This window comes from Oncorhynchus clarkii, chromosome 5, assembly GCF_045791955.1.
Source record: "Oncorhynchus clarkii lewisi isolate Uvic-CL-2024 chromosome 5, UVic_Ocla_1.0, whole genome shotgun sequence".
NCBI lineage: Eukaryota > Metazoa > Chordata > Actinopteri > Salmoniformes > Salmonidae > Oncorhynchus > Oncorhynchus clarkii.
The window spans coordinates 8,160,249-8,179,092 of NC_092151.1; the positions used below are offsets into that span (position 1 = coordinate 8,160,249).

General features: G+C 43.7%; 1 protein-coding gene across 1 annotated transcript in view; it reads right to left on the reverse strand.

Moving 5' to 3' along the window:
- The window catches only part of LOC139408287 (fibrillin 2a), a 231,743-nt gene that overhangs the window by 170,582 nt on the left and 42,317 nt on the right, over positions 1-18,844 (reverse strand). The window contains exons 7-8 of the mRNA XM_071151997.1: positions 12,368-12,493; positions 7,552-7,677 (exon numbers count right to left, since the gene is read on the reverse strand). Coding sequence (XP_071008098.1) covers positions 7,552-7,677; positions 12,368-12,493 — 252 coding nt within the window. The remainder of the gene's footprint in view (positions 1-7,551; positions 7,678-12,367; positions 12,494-18,844) is intronic.

Consider the following 18,844-nt stretch of genomic DNA (forward strand, 5'->3'; position numbering starts at 1 on the left):
CTGCATATTTCGACAGTGTGGCGTGAGAGGTGGCTGAGCATCCTACGGTAGCCTGGCTGGCTCTACTGTATATAGGTCAGCAGGGAACTTCTGAAGAAGGAGAGTGTGAGTCCCGCATGTCACCCTATTCCCTATTATATAGTGCACTACTTTTGACCAAAGGCCCGTACGGTGCAGCCCTAGTCTTGTCTGACATCCGTGGCTCGAAGGCCTGTATGCACATGTGGGCCTCAATAAAGAGCATGTTTTTTTTTGTTCTAGATACAGTAGAGACCCTGTGATTAAAGTACACGTTCAGGAATGTAACATGCAGAGTTACATTGTATCACCACAATTGAAATGCTGAAACGCACATATGTTGTAATTATATCTGCATCCACAACATGTCAGTCACGGTGGTGGTAGTGGGAGTGGTGGTGGTGGGGGGGGGGGGGGGGTGGTGTTGTTATTGATTACTAATGTATTTCACAAAACATAACCCTGACCTTAGAAATGATATCCAAAATAAATATACACCCTTTGGGGGAAATCATGGGGGATCCACATCACATCAGCCAATCGTAAACCAAAACCCAGATGTTACCATGACCTTGACTTGCACAGCTAAACGTTTATGTTATTTTTCTAATTTGCAAATAAATACAGAATGCCAATTGGCTCCTTTCATTGTTCTAGTGGTCATAAGGATGGATTCTATCGGAGATCATAAACCTGTACTCACACGCGCAGCAGTGTTCTAGGATATTGGACCGTTGGCTTTCATATTTTCCGAATTAATCAGCGCGGCTCAAGCAATTTCTCCAACTGTCAACACATTCAGATGAATAGAGGAGGCATACATGGAGCCGCATTGGTTGGGAATGGTGGGAAAGTGTGTGTTCGGGCTGTACGTTGGTTTTAGAGCCGCGTAGATGTCACAAAGGGATGCAGACTATCGCGTCTGAATTACGCTTAAGAACACTCTCTAAGGACCCCCACCCGTCCCCTATGTACAGGTCTAGCATTAGCTTCCCCTCCCCCAATCCTAACCTTAAGCATTAATAGGGGAAATGCAAAACTGACCCAAGATCAGCATCTAGGGGCAACTTGCCCCTATTTTATTTATTCCACCTTTATTTAACCAGGTAGGCTAGTTGAGAACAAGTTCTCATTTACAACTGCGACCTGGCCAAGATAAAGCAAAACAGTGTGACACAAACAACACAGAGTTACACGTGGGATAAACAAACATACAGTCAATAATACAATAGAAAAAAGTCTATATTCAGTGAGTGCAAATGAGGTAGGATAAGGGAGATATGGCAATAAAGAGGCCATAGTGGCAAAATAATTACAATATAGCAATTAAACACTGGAGTGATAGATGTGCAGAAGATTAATGTGCAAGTAGAGATACGGGGGTGCAAAGGCTTAAAATAAATTAAATAAATAACAGTATGGGGATGAGGTAGTTGGATGGAATATTTACAGATGGGATATGTACAGGTGCTCTGTGCTCAGTGATCTGTGAGCTGCTCTGACAGCTGGTGCTTAAAGTTAGTGAGGGAGATATGAGTCTCCAGCTTCAGTGATTCGGGGGTCACCAGTGAGATATACCTTCTGTGGCGCGTGCTATGGGTGGGTGTTGCTATGGTGACCATGGAGCTGAGATAAGGCGGGGCTTTACCTAGCAAAGACTTATAGATGACCTGGAGCCAGTGGGTTTGGCGACGAATATGAAGTGAGGGCCAGCCAACGAGAGCATACAGGTCACAGTGGTGGGTAGTATATGGGGCTTTGGTGACAAAATGGATGGCACTGTGATAGTCTGGATCCAATTTGCTGAGTAGAGTGTTGGAGGCTATTTTGTAAATGACATCGCCGAAGTCCAGGATCGGCAGGATAGTCAGTTTTATGAGGGTATGTTTGGCAGCATTCGTGAAGGAGGCTTCGTTGCGAAATAGGAAGCCGATTCTAGATTTAGTTTTGGATTGGAGATGCTTAATGTGAGTTTGGAAGGAGAGTTTACAGTCTAACCAGACACCTTGGTATTTGTAGTTGTCCACATAAGTCAGAACCGTCCAGAGTAGTGATGCTGGACGAGCGGGCAGCTGTGGGCAGCGATCGGTTGAAGAGCATGCATTTAGTTTTACTTGCATTTAAGAGCAGTTGGAGGCTACGGAAGGAGTGTGGTATGGTATTGAAGCTCGTCTGGAGGTTAGTTAACACAGTGTCCAAAGAAAGGCCAGAAGTATACAGAATGGTGTCGTCTGCGTAGAGGTGGATCAGAGAATCACAGGCAGCAAGAGCGACATCATTGATGTATACATAGAAAAGAGTTGGCCCGAGAATTGAACCCTGGGGCACCCCCATAGAGACTGCCAGAGTTCCGGACAACAGGCCCTCCGATTTGACACACAGAACTCACAGAGAAGTAGTTGGTGAACCAGGCGAGGCAGTCATTTGAGAAACCAAGGCTGTTGAGTCTGCCAATAAGAATGTGGTGATTGACAGAGTCGAAAGCCTTGGCCAGGTCGATGCACAGTATTGTCTCTTATCGATGGCAGTTATGATATTGTATAGGACCTTGAGCGTGGCTGAGGTGCACCCATGACCAGCTCAGAAACCAGATTGCATAGCATAGAAGGTACGGTGTGATTCGAAATGGTCGGTGATCTGTTTGTTAACTTGGCTTTCGAAGACCTTAGAGAGTCAGGGTAGTATAGATATAGGTCTGTAGCAGTTTGGGTCTAGAGTGTGTCCCCCTTTGAGGAGGGGGATGACCGAGGCAGATTTCCAATCTTTGGGGATCTCAGACAATACGAAAGAAAGGTTAAACAGGTGAGTAATAGGGATTGCAACAATTTCTGCAGATAATTTTAGAAAGAGAGGGTCCAGATTGTCTAGCCTGGCTGATTTGTAGGGGTCCAGACTTTGCAGCTCTTTCAGAACATCAGCTATCTAGATTTGGGTGAAGGAGAAATGGGGGAGGCTAGGGCAAGTTGCTGTGGGCTGTTGACCGGGGTAGAGGTGGAAAGCATGGCCAGCCGTAGAGAAATGCTTATTGAAATTCTCAATTATAGTGGATTTATCAGTGGTGACAGTGTTTCCTAGCCTCAGTGCAGTGGGCAGCTGGGAGGAGGTGCTCTTATTCTCCATGGACTTAACAATGTCCCAGAACTTGTTGGAGTTTGTGCTACAGGATGCAAATTTCTGTTTGAAAAAGCTAGCCTTTGCTTTCCTAACTGCCTGTGTTAACTGACCCCTACAGCACCAAACCTTTGCCAACCCTCTTGGAGAGCTACTTTTGTTCCAGCCCAACACACCTGGCTGGGCCGTATTAATTAGGAATCAAAACTAAGAAAACGGATGGAAACAGAGAGGGACTCCCTGAACTTGTCCAATGAGGAACACTTGTTTTGCTACAAACATTTTGCCACGTTGTGCTCTTGTAACCGTATAGCTTCCGTCCCTCTCCTCGCACCTACCTGGGATCGAACCAGGGACCCTCTGCACACATCGACAACTGACACCCACGAAGCATCGTTACCCATCGCTTCACAAAAGCCATGGCCCTTGCAGAGCAAAGGGAACAACTACTTCACGGTCTCAGAGCGAGTGACGTCACCAATTGAAACGCTATTAGCGCAAACCACCGCTAACTAGCTAGCCATTTCACATCGGTTACACTCTAATGAATACTGCCCTGGTTCTACTAATCAGCTGCTGATCAGGACCTTGATTAGCTGTATCAGGGCTGGAGGGCTTTAACAAAAAACCTGCATTCCCTGTCGCTTCACTAATTGACAAAGTAGTCCACAAACTTTGTGTGCTGTAGATCTACATCCAACACTAATGAAAATACTAACCAAACCCAGGAGCTTGCTACGTCTGATCTAATCTAATAGAGTCTGTTCAGTGTTCTTTTGTTGGACTTTCTGAGGGCTGAGGGAGAGAGGGAAAGAGCTAGGAGTTGAGGGAGGAAGAGAGTGGGACCAATGCAATGTACTTTATCTCTGGAGCTGGTTATCTGCTAATGGCTGTCCTGGAGAGACAGAGGAGCCAGAGACATGGCAACAGGCCAGACCGGCAAATGCCTTAAGCTCTGGAGACGAGGCCTGCGTCCCAAATTGCCTATGGGCTTTGGTCAAAAGTAGTGCACTACCTAGGGAATAGGGCCTCATTTGGGACACAAACGAGGGGGCTTCCAGCTGTTATACCACATTTCCTCTCTTACTCTTTGGACGGTCTTTCTTTTTGTACAAAAATGTTGACCTTGATAAAATACCTATTATCTAGAATCATCTCTACATACAGACGTCAAAGTTGAATGTCACTTTGCAGCATGAAACCACCCCACTTGACACGTCCTCCTTTACCTTGACCTCTCTTTCTCCCACCACTCTCTCCTCATCCTGTCTCAACTAGGGGAATGTGAGGTGTGTGATGGGTGGTAACTTGTGGGTTAAGGTCCAGCTGCTGACACTGTTTGATCTCTACCCAACACACACACACACACACACACACACACACACACACACACACACACACACACACACACACACACACACACACACACACACACACACACACACACACACACACACACACATCCTCCCCCCCATTCTCCACTTGTCAGAGCATGCTTCAGATGGAGGGGTAGCCTGGCCTGGTCTGGTTTTCTCCCATGGTAACTTGTGGGTTAAGGTCCAGCTGCCTGCTGACACTGTTTGATCTCTACCCAACACACACACACATACACACACACACACACACACACACACACACATACACATACACATACACACACACACACACACACACACACACACACACACACACACACACACACACACACACAAAGTCCTCCTTCCCCCCATTCTCCACTTGTCAGAGCATGCTTCAGATGGAGGGGTAGCCTGGTGTTTAGAGCGTTGGACTAGTAACCGGAAGGTTGCAAGTTCAAACCCCCGAGCTGACAAGGTACAAATATGTCGTTCTGCCCCTGAACAGGTAGTTAACCCACTGTTCCTAGGCCGTCATTGAAAATAAGAATTTGTTCTTAACTAACTTGCCTAGTAAAATAAAGGTAAATAACACTGGTAAGCCATAATCATGGTAACTCTGCTCTGTAGTTTGTAATTGGCCCAGACACACAACAGTACAGGAGAGAAAAACTAAGAAGAGAGAGAGTTCATATTTTATTGTTTATTTCACTTGCTTTGGCAATGCAAAACATATGTTTCCCATGCCAATAAAACCCCTTAAATTGAATTGAGAGACAGAGAGAGAGAGTGACACCGAGAGAGTGAGAGTGACATAGAGAGTGCGAGAGTGACGCAGAGAGAGAGTGACGCAGAGAGAGAGTGAGAGAGAGACCGAGGGAGAGAGAGAGACCAAGAGAGACACAGAGAAAGTGAGGGAGAGAGAGAGAGACCAAGAGAGAGAGAGAGAGAGAGAGAGAGAGTGAGAGAGTGACACCGAGAGAGTAAGAGTGACATAGAGAGTGCGAGATTGACGCAGAGAGTGAGAGAGAGACAGGGAGAGAGAGAGAGACCGAGAGAGAGAGAGAGAGAGAGAGAGAGAGAGAGAGACAGAGAGAGAGAGAGAGGGAGAGAGAGAGAGACCAAGAGAGAGTGAGAGAGTGACACTGAGAGAGTGAGAGTAACATAGAGAATGCGAGAGTGACGCAGAGAGAGAGTGAGAGAGAGAGAGAGAGAGCGAGAGCGAGAGCGAGAGCGAGAGAGTGACACAGAGTGCGAGAGAGAGAGACACACACACAAGGCTCCTGATGGGCCTTTCTAATTCACATGAAAGCCCAGATCTGCTGATGGAGTAAGAGAGAGCTGGGTCTCGGGCTTCGGGTTCGATGACATGGGTTGTTAACAAGAAACCTGATGACAATGACTTGCACCTTTCTTTCCAAGCCAGCAGCGGAGAGACACTGACGTTTAGCCTCTCCGTCTCAACATTCCAGATTCAAAGTATCTCTGGTGAGGATTGGGGTTAGTGGGGAACTTTCAGTCATAAAATAGGTGGTGATAGCCACAAACTTTGATTTGGTATAGTCCTATACTACAAGGCCAAAGGTTTCATGTACAGTAAATATGGAATAGCTTCAAACCTCATGATGGGTGGACGAAAACCAACGATTAAGTGCTTTTGATTTATTTATTTTAAGTCTACCTTTACTTATCCAGGTAAATGTACTAAAAATCAAATCCCTTTTTCAAAAGAATCGGGTCTTTATAACATAGGTTATCGTGCACAAGTTCCATTTCTAAAAAGCAACTATATACAATTTACCAGAGTTACCATCTAAGCCACCAACCATGAGTAAATAAGATGACTAGCTATGTGGTAGGCCATTATGATGGAATGACTAGGGCTAAGTCACAATAGAGCTTTCTGGATGAATGGGCTTTAACACAAGGGGAACACCAAATCCAATATCCGCAAACAGGAAGAGTGGACAGAGAGAGAAACAGAGAGACAGAGAGACAGAGTGAAGAAAGAGACAGAGAGACAGAGAGAAGATAGAGAGAGAGAGACAGAGAGACAGAGCAAAGATAGAGAGAGAGAAAGAGTTAGAGAGTGGACAGAGAGAGAGTTAGAGAGAGACAGAGAGAAAGAGTTAGAGAGGCAGAGAGAGAGAGAGACAGAGCGAAGAGAGAGACAAAGAGAAACAGAGAGACAGAGAGACAGAGAGAGACAGAGTGAAGAAAGAGACAGAGGCAGAGGCAGAGTGAAGAGAGAGAGACAGGGAGAGGCAGAGAGAGACAGAGAGACAGAGTGAAGAGAGAGAGAGAAGCAGAGATAGAGAGAGAAACAGAGAGACAGAGACAGAGTGAAGAAAGAGACAGAGACAGAGAGACAGAGCGAAGAGAGAGAGAGAGTGAGAGAGAGAGAGAGAGAGAGAGAGAAAGAGTTAGAAAGAGTTAGAGAGAGACAGAACACAGAGTACAGAGAAAGAGAGAGATCGAGAGAGACTGCCTGTAGTTACACACTGAGTAAATTAATCTGAGAGGAACTGGTGGTCAGCAGTCTCAGCACTGTGCAGATTACACAGGGATAATACTGCACCTGAAACAACACACACACATGCACTCGCACGCACGCGCACACACACAGATGGGAAAAAAACCACACATGCCCACACAGAAACACACACACACACACATGCCCAGTTGCGCACACACACACACACAGTGGGTAACGTGAAAGTCAAGCTTAAGCCTAAGGCTATGGGTAAATGAAAATAAATCCAGTTTCTGGTAATGTGGACTAATACCCAAACAATACATCACCCAGATGCAAGCAGGACTACCAGATGCTAGCAGGACTACCAGATGCTAGCAGGACTACCAGATGCTAGCAGGACTACCAGATGCTAGCAGGACTATCAGATGCTAGCAGGACTACCAGATGCTAGCAGGACTACCAGATGCTAGCAGGACTACCAGATGCTAGCAGGACTACCAGATTTACATTGGATGAGTGTTAAAACCACTACTAGAGAAAAGATACACGTAGATCCACTAAACTTTCTGCTTTCTACTAGAATCTACTTACCAATGCAGCGAGTTTTGTCAGGAGATGGGATGTAGCCAGAGGGACAAACACAAGAGTAACTGCCCACCGAGTTGAAACACTGTCCTCCGTCACACATGCGGGAAATGGTGACACACTCATCCACATCTGACAGGAAAGAGATACACGTTATAACCCGGTGTGTCATTGGTGTCAGACAGCAAGGAAAATCTTTGACTAATGTATCACCTATGACTAAATGTCATTTTTGTTGAAATTTGTATATTCTACATTCTCAACGTGTATGTGATTAAAATACTGTAAGCTATAATTCCCAATCTCCACAATACACAAAACAACACAAAATTAAAGACCACATTTTTCACAATGATATTTCACAAATAGGGACAAATTTACATTTTCTGTATATACTGCTGCCTACACAATTGCCCCTTGTGGGATAAATAAGGTATTTTGAATTTAAATTGAATTAAACTTTGCAGTCTGCCTACAGTAAGGGGCTACAGTAAGGCTACGCCCCAAATAGCACCCTATTCCCTATATAGTGCACTACATACGTACTAGGTTGTCATTTGGGACTCAACCCTAAGCCTGTACTGTGCTGAATGGCCTCTCACTGTTAATCCCAGTGTATATCTTTACAAAGAGTGACTTGCACTTGAAGAATCCAAAGCATGTTGGAGAGGCAGTAAAAAAAAAAGAGAGGGAAAAGCGTGAGTGGAGGTTCGTATTTACCTTTGTCACTGAAACAGTGGGCTCAGTGTTGGGACTGTTACCTCAGTAAACTACAGTCTGCAGCACTAACATACTGGACCACGTCTCAAAAAAAAAAAAAAAAACGACTTGGAGAGAGGAAGACGCCATTTTGAGACTTCAAGGGAAGGAACGTCTCAATGTTCAGGTATTTTTTTGTTGTCCTGTTTCAAAATTGATGTCTTTTGCCAAGAATTGATTTCCAAAGGTAATCAATACCATTACTTGATGAACCTCATACAGTAAAATAGAACACTCAGTTCTACCAATCACCAAGCACCAATCTATGACATTCTAAACCATTTAGGGTCACTTGATCAGTACTAATCCCAATATACAAGTATTTTATCACCAAAGGCAAACAAAGAGCTGAATTTGACCAAAGTTGTTTTTTAATTGTATTTTATTTAACTAGGCAATTCAGTTAAGAATAAAATCTTATTTTCAATCACGGCCTAGGAACAGTTGTGTTAACTGCATTGTTCAGGGACAGTAGGACAGATATTTACCTTGTTAGCTCGGGGGATTCGATCATGCAACCTTTCGGTTACTAGTCCAACGCTCTAATCACTAGGCTCCCCTAGAGTCTACCCGAGTAGACTCCACGCTGAAAGAAAGTGACCTCAAGGATACTTCTTTGATTCTAACTGTGTTGACTTTTTAAATGCTAGACCCTATTTGAAATATAAACACGTAGACAATTCGATCATTGTTTACGAGGATGTAATTAGGGGTGAACGAGCGGTTTCGTAAATAAGTACCTTGCACCTAGAGGGTGAAACAGACGTATGTTATAGACTAACTGAGATATTTACGTAAATGATAGACGAACTGAGAAGATTAAAGAGACGGTAGGAGGATAGCAATTAGCCACGAGGCTAACACAACAACGGGAATTGGCGAGGGTCGAGCCTAAAGCCCAAGGAATTTACAAGACTGTAATTACGAGGTTCTAAATAGCTTGTTAAGTGTCTTGGACTCTGAAATGGTTTCAGAGGAAAGCCTTGTCATGAGTAGGCATTAGGCTAAGGCCAAAAGGCAAGAAGGCCTAACATACGGCTTGCATAGAGGAACGTTGGGAGTTGGGAGTGACGTGTGGGACACTAACGCTCAGTGTTTAAGTTTAAAGTGTGGTATTTCAGTTTTAAACCTAAAGCATGTCGTTTATCCTTACCGACAACCCTGTTCCTGGAGTGCTACCGTCCTGTAGGTCAACTCCAACCCTGTTCCTGGAGAGCTACTGTCCTGTAGGTCAACTCCAACCCTGTTCCTGGAGAGCTACCGTCCTGTAGGTCAACTCCAACCCTGTTCCTAGAGAGCTACCGTCCTGTAGGTCAACTCCAACCCTGTTCCTGGAGAGCTACTGTCCTCTAGGTTAACCTTAACCCTGTTCCTGGTGAGCTACTGTCCTCTAGGTTAACCTTAACCCTGTTCCTGGAGAGCTACTGTCCTCTAGGTTAACCTTAACCCTGTTCCTGGAGAGCTACCGTCCTGTAGGTTAACTCCAACCCTGTTCCTGGAAAGCTACTATCCTGTAGGTCAACTCCAACCCTGTTCCTGGAAAGCTACCATCCTGTAGGTCAACTCCAACCCTGTTCCTGGAGAGCTACTGTCCTCTAGGTTAACCTTAACCCTGTTCCTGGTGAGCTACTGTCCTCTAGGTTAACCTTAACCCTGTTCCTGGTGAGCTACTGTCCTGTAGATTTTCACTCCAACCCCAGTCTAGAACACCTGATTCTAATAATTAGCTGGTTGATAAACTGAACCAGGTTAGTTACAACTGGAGTTGGAGTTAAAACCTACAAGAGGGCAGTTCTACAGGAACAGGGTTGGAGACCCCTGCCTATAACTCACCCTAACCCTAGAGGTTCTTGAGGTCTATACAGTCATAATCTTTACGAGCTAAAGAAATAATTGTAACGATGCATGTCCATAAATCACAGTTCTGCCGTTTGCTTCGGTTTAGACAAACGTTACATATAGACCAGATTTGATGAGATCATGTTGCTAACACCCACTTCTCACCCACTTCTCACTACATCATCTTACTGTTTCATTCCATGTACCCAGTGTGTTCACAAAGATTTCACACCCCTTGACTTTTTCCACATTTTGTTGTGTTACAGGCTGAATTTAAAATGGAATTACATTTAGATTTTTGTTCACTGCCCTACACAAAATACCCCATAATGTCAAAGTAGAATTATGTTTTTTTAAATTTGTTTTTAAATGTATTACAAATGAAAAGCTGAAATGTCTTGAGTCAATAAGTACTCAACCCCTTTGTTATGGCAGGAGTAAAAATGTGCTTAACAAGTTACTTAATAGGTTGTATGGACTCACTCTTGTGTGCAATAGAGTTTTACATAACAATTATCTGTAAGGTCACTCAGTCGAGCAGTGAATTTTAAACACAGATTTAACCACAAAAGAACAGGGAGATTTTCCAATGCCCCGCAAAGAAGGGCACCTATTGGTAGACAGGTAAAAAAGTCTGACATTGAATTACACTTTGGATGGTGTATCAATACACCCAGTCACTACAAAGATACAGGCGTCCTTCCTAACTCAGTTGCCGGAGAACAAGGAAACCACTCAGGGATTTCACCATGAGGCCATTGGTGCATTGCTAGTTCAAATCAATATAAAAAGCAGACATTGAATGTTCCTTTTGAGTATGGTGAGTATTAATTACTTTTTGAGTATTAATTACACTTTGGATGGTGTATTAATACACCCAGTCACTACAAAGATACAGGTGTCCTTCCTAACTCAGTTGATGGAGAGGAAGGACACTTCCCCATGAGGCCAATGGGGACTTTAAAACAGTAACAGAGTTTAATGGCTGTGATATGAGAAAACGTAGGATTGATCAACAACATTGTAGTTATTCCACAATACTAAGCTGTTTGCAACAAGGCACTAAAGTAATAGAGCAAAACATTTGGCAAAGCATTTAAGGTTTTGTACTGAATACTTAGTGTTATATTTGGGGCAAATCCAATCAACACATAATTGAGTACCTCTCTCCATATTTTCAAGCATAGTGTTATCATGTTACGGGTATGCTCGTAATCGTTAAGGACGTTTTTTAGGATAAAAAATAAACGGAATGGAGCTAAGCACAGGAACAAATCCTAGAGGAAAACCTGGTTCAGTCTGCTTTCCACTAGACACTGGGAGATTAATTCAGCAGGACAATAACCTAAAACACAAGGCCAAATCCACACTGGAGTTGCTTACCAAGAAGACAATGAATGTTCCTGAGTGCCCGAGTTACAGTTTTGACTTAAATCTACTCGAAAATCTATGGCAAGACCTGAAAATGCTTGTCTAGCAATGATCAACAACCAATTTGACTGAGCTTGAAGGATTTGGAAAATGGGCAAATGTTACACAATCCAGGTGTGGAAAGCTCTTAGAGACTTACCCAGAAAGACTCACAGCTGTAATCACTGCCAAAAGCGATTCTAACATGTGTTTGAGTCAGGGGGTTGAATACTTATCTAACCAAGACATATTAGTGTTTTATTTATCATATATTTTGTTCAAATTTTAGAATGTTTCTTCCACTTTGACACTACAGATTATTTTGTGTAGATCGTTGACAATTCAATCCATTTTAATCCCACTTTGTAACACAACAAAATGTGGAAAAAGTCAAGGGGTGTGAATACTTTCTGAAGGTTCAAGTAGTGGACTTCTGTATATTCCTTAGGATGTTAAAGAAATACTCATTACAATACCCAACAAAACTATACAGGGTAGCCGAGTGGTTAAAGCGTTGGACTAGTCACCGGAAGGTTGCAAGTTCAAATCCCTGAGCTGACAAGGTACAAATCTGTCGTTCTGCCCCTGAACAGGCAGTTAACCCACTGTTCCTAGACCGTCATTGGAAATAAGAATTTGTTCTTAACTGACTTACTTAGTTAAATAAAGATAAAAACATTATTTTTTTTATCTTTCTTCAATATCCATTATTGTGTATCTTGAGCGGTTTAACGGTAAATTAGATAAAAAGGGAAATGAGAGAAAAAAGTATAATTAAGCCCAAATGTCCACCACCATTTCCTGTGTTACTCACCCTCGCACTTCTGGGAGCCCTCTTTCTGCCTGTGGCCAGCTGGACACTTGCACTCGTACGAACCCACGGTGTTGATGCAATTTCCTCCCTGGCAGAGTCCCGGGATGGCCTGGCACTCGTCAACATCTGGGCAAATGAGAGTGGAGCACATAAACAACCACAACTGCGTTCAGGTCAACGCTGCACACTGTAAAATGTAATCGGTCTCCATAATTAGAAGCCTTATTGAATCCTAATTCGAGTTTCATTCCAAACGCTAATATTCACAACATTGAATTGCCCCCCCATCCCAACCTCAGAACAGCCTCAACTCATCACGGCCAGAATTCCACAGGGATGCTGGCCAATGTTGACAATGCTTCCCAGTAGCATCAAGTTGGCTGGAGGTCCTTCGGATGGTAAACCATTCTTTTTTATGTTGTACTTTTTACCCCTTTATCTCCCCAATTGGTATTTACATTCTTGTCCCATCGCTGCAACTCCCCTACAGACTCAACAGCCATGCATCCTCTGAAACACAACTCTGCCAAGCCGCACTGCTTCTTGACACACTGCTCGCTTAACCCAGAAGCACCAGTGTGTCAGAGGAAACACCATCCAACTGTTGACCGAAGTCAGCTTGCAGGCACCCAGCACGCCACAACGAGTGGGATGGAACAAGGAAATCCCGGCCAGCCAAACCCTCCCCTAACCCGGACGACGCTGGGCCAAATGTGCGCCGCTTTATGGGTCTCCCGGTCACGGCCGGCTGTGACACAGCCTGGGATCGAACCCGGGGCTGTAGTGACAACTCAAGCACTGTGATGCAGTGCCTTAGACTGCTGCACCACCAAGGACGCCTGGTGGTGGATCATTCTTGATACACACAGGAAACTGTTGAGCGGCATTGACACAAACCACCTGGTACGTTGACACAAACCGCCTGGTATGTTGACACAAACCGCCTGGTAAGTTGACACAAACCGCCTGGTACGTTGACACAAACCGCCTGGTACGTTGACACAAACCGCCTGGTACGCTAACACAAACCGCCTGGTATGTTGACACAAACCGCCTGGTACGTTGACACAAATCGCCTGGTACGTTGACACAAACCGCCTGGTAAGTTGACACAAACCGCCTGGTAAGTTGACACAAACCGCCTGGTACGTTGACACAAACCGCCTGGTACGTTGAAACAAACCACCTGGTACGTTGACACAAACCGCCTGGTATGTTGAAACAAACCACCTGGTACGTTGACACAAACCGCCTGGTATGTTGAAACAAACCACCTGGTACCGACTAGAGCAGGTGTTCAAAATGTTTTGTAAACTCAGTGTGTATCCAAATGGTTTGTGGTATCTGTAGTAGCAACCTGTCTCTAGTGGTATCTGTAGTGGTATCTGTAGTAGCAACCTGTCTCTAGTGGTATCTGTAGTAGCAACCTGTCTCTAGTGGTATCTGTAGTAGCAACCTGTCTCTAGTGGTATCTCTAGTAGCAACCTGTCTCTAGTGGTATCTGTAGTAGCAACCTATCTCTAGTGGTATCTCTAGTAGCAACCTGTCTCTAGTGGTATCTGTAGTAGCAACCTGTCTCTAGTGGTATCTCTAGTAGCAACCTGTCTCTAGTGGTATCTCTAGTAGCAACCTGTCTCTAGTGGTATCTCTAGTAGCAACCTATCTCTAGTGGTGTCTGTAGTAGCAACCTGTCTCTAGTGGTATCTGTAGTAGCAACCTGTCTCTAGTGGTATCTCTAGTAGCAACCTGTCTCTAGTGGCATCTAATCTCTGATAGATCCCAGTTACCCAGTTACCCATGTTAATCCATACACAGTACTAATCTCTGATAGATCCCAGTTACCCAGTTACCCATGTTAATCCATACACAGTAGTAATCTCTGGTAGATCCCAGTTACCCATGTTAATCCATAAACAGTAGTAATCTCTGATAGATCCCAGTTACCCATGTTAATCCATACACAGTAGTAATCTCTGATAGATCCCAGTTACCCATGTTAATCCATACACAGTAGTAATCTCTGATAGATCCCAGTTACCCATGTTAATCCATACACAGTAGTAATCTCTGGTAGAGCAGTCGGATAACCCGAAGAATCATAACTGTTATTATAACTGTTGAAACGGTTGACTATCGGAGGGTTTGGTTAGCTTAGATCTTTCATTGCATTTACAATACACTCAAACCAAAATGGCTGCTTTAGCTTTGGCATATCATAACATGCATGTCTCTAGGCTCAGTTAGATGATGAATGAGCACTCCTCTCTCTCTCTTGTCTCTCTCTCATCAGTCAGGTTGAGACTACCACATGCACATATTAGGACATATTTGGTTTTGATGTTCCAGAGACTACCACAGACCCGTGATGCTCCCCATAAACTCCTTGGCAGGGATTTCAAACATGGAGAGAATGGCTCCATACTGTAGTGATTTAACCCACGCTTGTCTCAGTCTGCAGCATGGCAGCCCTTTCTTCCCCATCACCCCACACTGGTGTCAGTATGCCATCTGGAATGGCTTGGCCGTAATGTCTACCACATTGGTGGTGGGGCGACGAGGTGTTAATAAACAACACACCTAACGCTTTTTTTGGTTTGTGGCTTCATTCTTTACTAACATCTGCAAAGCAGAGTTATATTTGCTGTATTTGTGTACATGATAGGTAAATGTAAATCAAGTAAATGTACTATTTGATATACTGCAGATTTTGCAGGTTTTCCTACTTGCAAAGCATGTAGAGGTCAGTAATTTTTTATCACAGGTACACTTCAACTGTGAGAGACGGAATCTAAAACAAAAATCCAGAAAATCACATTGTATGATTTTTAAGTAATACATTTGCATTTTATTGCATGACATAAGTATTTGATCACCTACCAACCAGTAAGAATTCCGGCTCTCACAGACCTGTTAGTTTTTCTTTAAGAAGCCCTCCTGTTCTCCACTCATTACCTGTATTAACTGCACCTGTTTGAACTTGTTACCTGTATAAAATATTTAATTTATAACATTTTTGACATGCGTTTTTCTGGATTTTTTTGTTGTTATTCTGTCTCTCACTGTTCAAATAAACCTACCATTAAAATTATAGACGGATCATTTCTTTGTCAGTGGATATAGGTACATGTAGATCAGATGTAGATATAGGCACATGTAGATCCAATGTAGATATAGGTACATGTACATCAGATGTAGATATAGGTAAATGTAGATCAGATGTAGATATAGGTAAATGTAGATCAGATGTAGATATAGGTAAATGTAGATCAGATGTAGATATAGGTAAATGTAGATCAGATGTAGATATAGGTACATGTACATCAGATGTAGATATAGGTAAATGTAGATCAGATGTAGATATAGGTAAATGTAGATCAGATGTAGATATAGGTACATGTAGATCAGATGTAGATATAGGTACATGTAGATCAGATGTAGATATAGGTACATGTAGATCAGATGTAGATATAGGTACATGTAGATCAGATGTAGATATAGGTACATGTAGATCAGATGTAGATATAGGTACATGTAGATCAGATGTAGATATAGGTACATGTAGATCAGATGTAGATATAGGTAAATGTAGATCAGATGTAGATATAGGTACATGTAGATCAGATGTAGATATAGGTAAATGTAGATCAGATGTAGGTATAGGTACATGTAGATCAGATGTAGATATAGGTAAATGTAGATCAGATGTAGATATAGGTAAATGTAGATCAGATGTAGATATAGGTACATGTAGATCAGACATCACAATCCCCCATAATGACATCACAATCCCCCATAATGACATCACAATCCCCCATAATGACAAAGTGAAAACAGGTTTTTAGACATGTTTGTACATTAACAAAGAAAATTAGAACAGAAATACCTTATTTACATAAATATTCAGACCCTTTTGCTATGAGACTCTACATTGAGCTCAGGTGCATCCTGTTTCCACTGATCATCCTTGAGATGTTTCTACAACTTGATTGGAGTCCACCTGTGATAAATTCAATTGATTGGACATGATTTGGAAAGGCACAAACCTGTCTATATAAGGTCCCAAAATTGACAGTGCGTGTCAGAGCAAAAACCAAGCTATGAGGTCGACGGAATTGTCCGTAGAGCTCTGAGACAGGATTGTGTCGAGGCACAGATCTGGGGAAGGGTACCAACACATTTCTGCAGCATTGAAGGTCCCCAAGAACACAGTGGCCTCCATCATTCTTAAATGGAAGAAGTTTGGAAACACCAAGACTCTTCCTAGAGCTGGCCGCCTGGCCGAACTGAGCAATCGGGGAAGAAGGGCCTTCCTTGGTCAAGGAGGTGACCAAGAACCCGATGGTCACTCTGACAGAGCACCAAAGTTCCTCTGTGGAAATGGGATAAACTTCCAGTAGGACAACCATCTAAGCATCACTCCACCAATTAGGCCTTTTAATGGTAGACTGGCCAGATGGAAGCCACTCCTCAGTAAAAGGCAGTTGACAGCCTGCTTGCAGTTTGCCAAAAGGCAATTAAAGGATTCTCTGGTCTGATGCAACTCTGGTCTGATGCAAAGATTGAACCCTTTGGCCTGCATGCCAAGCGTCACGTCTGGAGGAAACCTTGCACCATCCCTACGGTGAAGCATGGTGGTGGCAGCATCAATCTGTGGTGATGTTTTTCAGCGGCCGGGACTGGGAGACTAGTCAGGATCGAGGCAAAGTTGAACAGAGAAATGTACAGAGAGATCCTTGTTGAAAACCTGCTCCAGAGTGCTCAGGACCTCAGACTAGGGCGAAGGTTCACCTTCCAACAGGACAACGACCCTTAGCACACAGCTAAGTGGCTTTGGGACAAGTCTCTGAATGTCCTTGAGTGGCCCAGCCAGAGCCCAGACTTAAACCTGATCGAACATTGCTGCAGAGACCTGAAAATAGCTGTGCAGCAACGCTCCCCATCCAACCTGACAGAGCAGAAAAGAATGGGAGAAACTCCCCAATTGACATGTGTGCCAAGCTTGTAGCGTCATACTCAAGAAGACTCAAGGCTGAAATCGCTGCCAAAGGTACTTCAACAAAGTACTGAGTAAAGGGTCTGAATACTTACATAAATTTAATATTTCAGTTTTTTATTTTTTATAAATTAGCAAAAAATTCTAAAAACCTGTTTTTGCTTTGTCAATTTGGGTTATTGTGTGTAGATTGATGAGGGGGGGAACTACTTAATCCATTTTAGAATAAGGCTGTATCCTATCAAAAAAGTCAAGGGGTCTGAATACTTTCCGAAGGTACTGTATATTCATATCTCGCTCTATCCCCCCACCCCCCTCGCTCTCTCCCTCTCTCTCTCTCTCATTCTGACCTCACGTCACTGCTCGACGGGGGCTTTACAGGCACCTCCTTGTTGCCGTGGCAGTGGGCGGACGGTCGCCATGGCACTAGGCGGGGTGCGAGGGCTTTACAGGAGATTTAACACCTAGCTGTTCATTCACTCCTTCAACCGAGACAGCACCAAGGCTGTGTAGACCCAACACAGCACATCTTCCAACTACATCCACTGCTGCATGGAAGGGTCTTTATAAAATGTTCAAGGGGACATCACTACTTCTACCTCATTCTCTCAATACCTTTATGGACTGACTCTCCCATTCTAATCCCTCCTCTCTCTCTGGCTCTCTCAATTTCCCTCCCTCACTCCCTCCCTCCATGCATTCTCTCCCCCCATTTAGTCCCTCCCCCCTCCATGCTTTCTCTATTTCTCTCTGTCTATCCCTCCCTTCCTCTTTCCATGGGCAGTTACTTATTCACAGAGGCAGTGCTGGAGAGTGGAGATTAGGAAGTGTCATGAACGGTGCTTCTGTTTAGTTGATATTGTCAGGAGGGAGTAGCTTTAGGTTGACCTTTTAGTGACCTGAGGTTTTCACTCCCATTCACTTGTTCATTCATTCACTTGTCACTCTATGAGACCCTAGACACGATAGGAGAACGTCTGCACTCTTTTAAAGTCCTTTATACAAAATACTGCAATAAAACACAGAGAGGGACCTTCACTGTTTTACCACAGGAGGGGATTAGAAACGCTAAGGAGGGATTTATGCTCTGCGTCTGTAATGGAACCCTACATTTCCGATATGCCCATCGTCAAGATCTGCTATTTGACAGTTGGTCAGTTTGACAGTTGGTTCAAAAGTTACTTTTCAAAATGGCCGTGCTCTAGCACCGGTGCAGTGTTAATGTGACGAACGTCGAGAGGTCATGACGTCATGGCCGCGTAGTAAGTTTGTTCGTTATTATCTAACGTTAAATATTTCACATTTTAGTCATTTCGCAGACATTCTTATCCAGAGCGACTTACATTTAGTGCGTTCATCTTAAGATAGCTAGGTGGGACAACCACATATCACAGTCATAATAAGTACATTTTTCCTCAATAAAGTAGCTATCAGCAAAGTCAGAGCTTGGAAGAGAGAGAAAAAAAAGAGTCAAGAGTTCACAA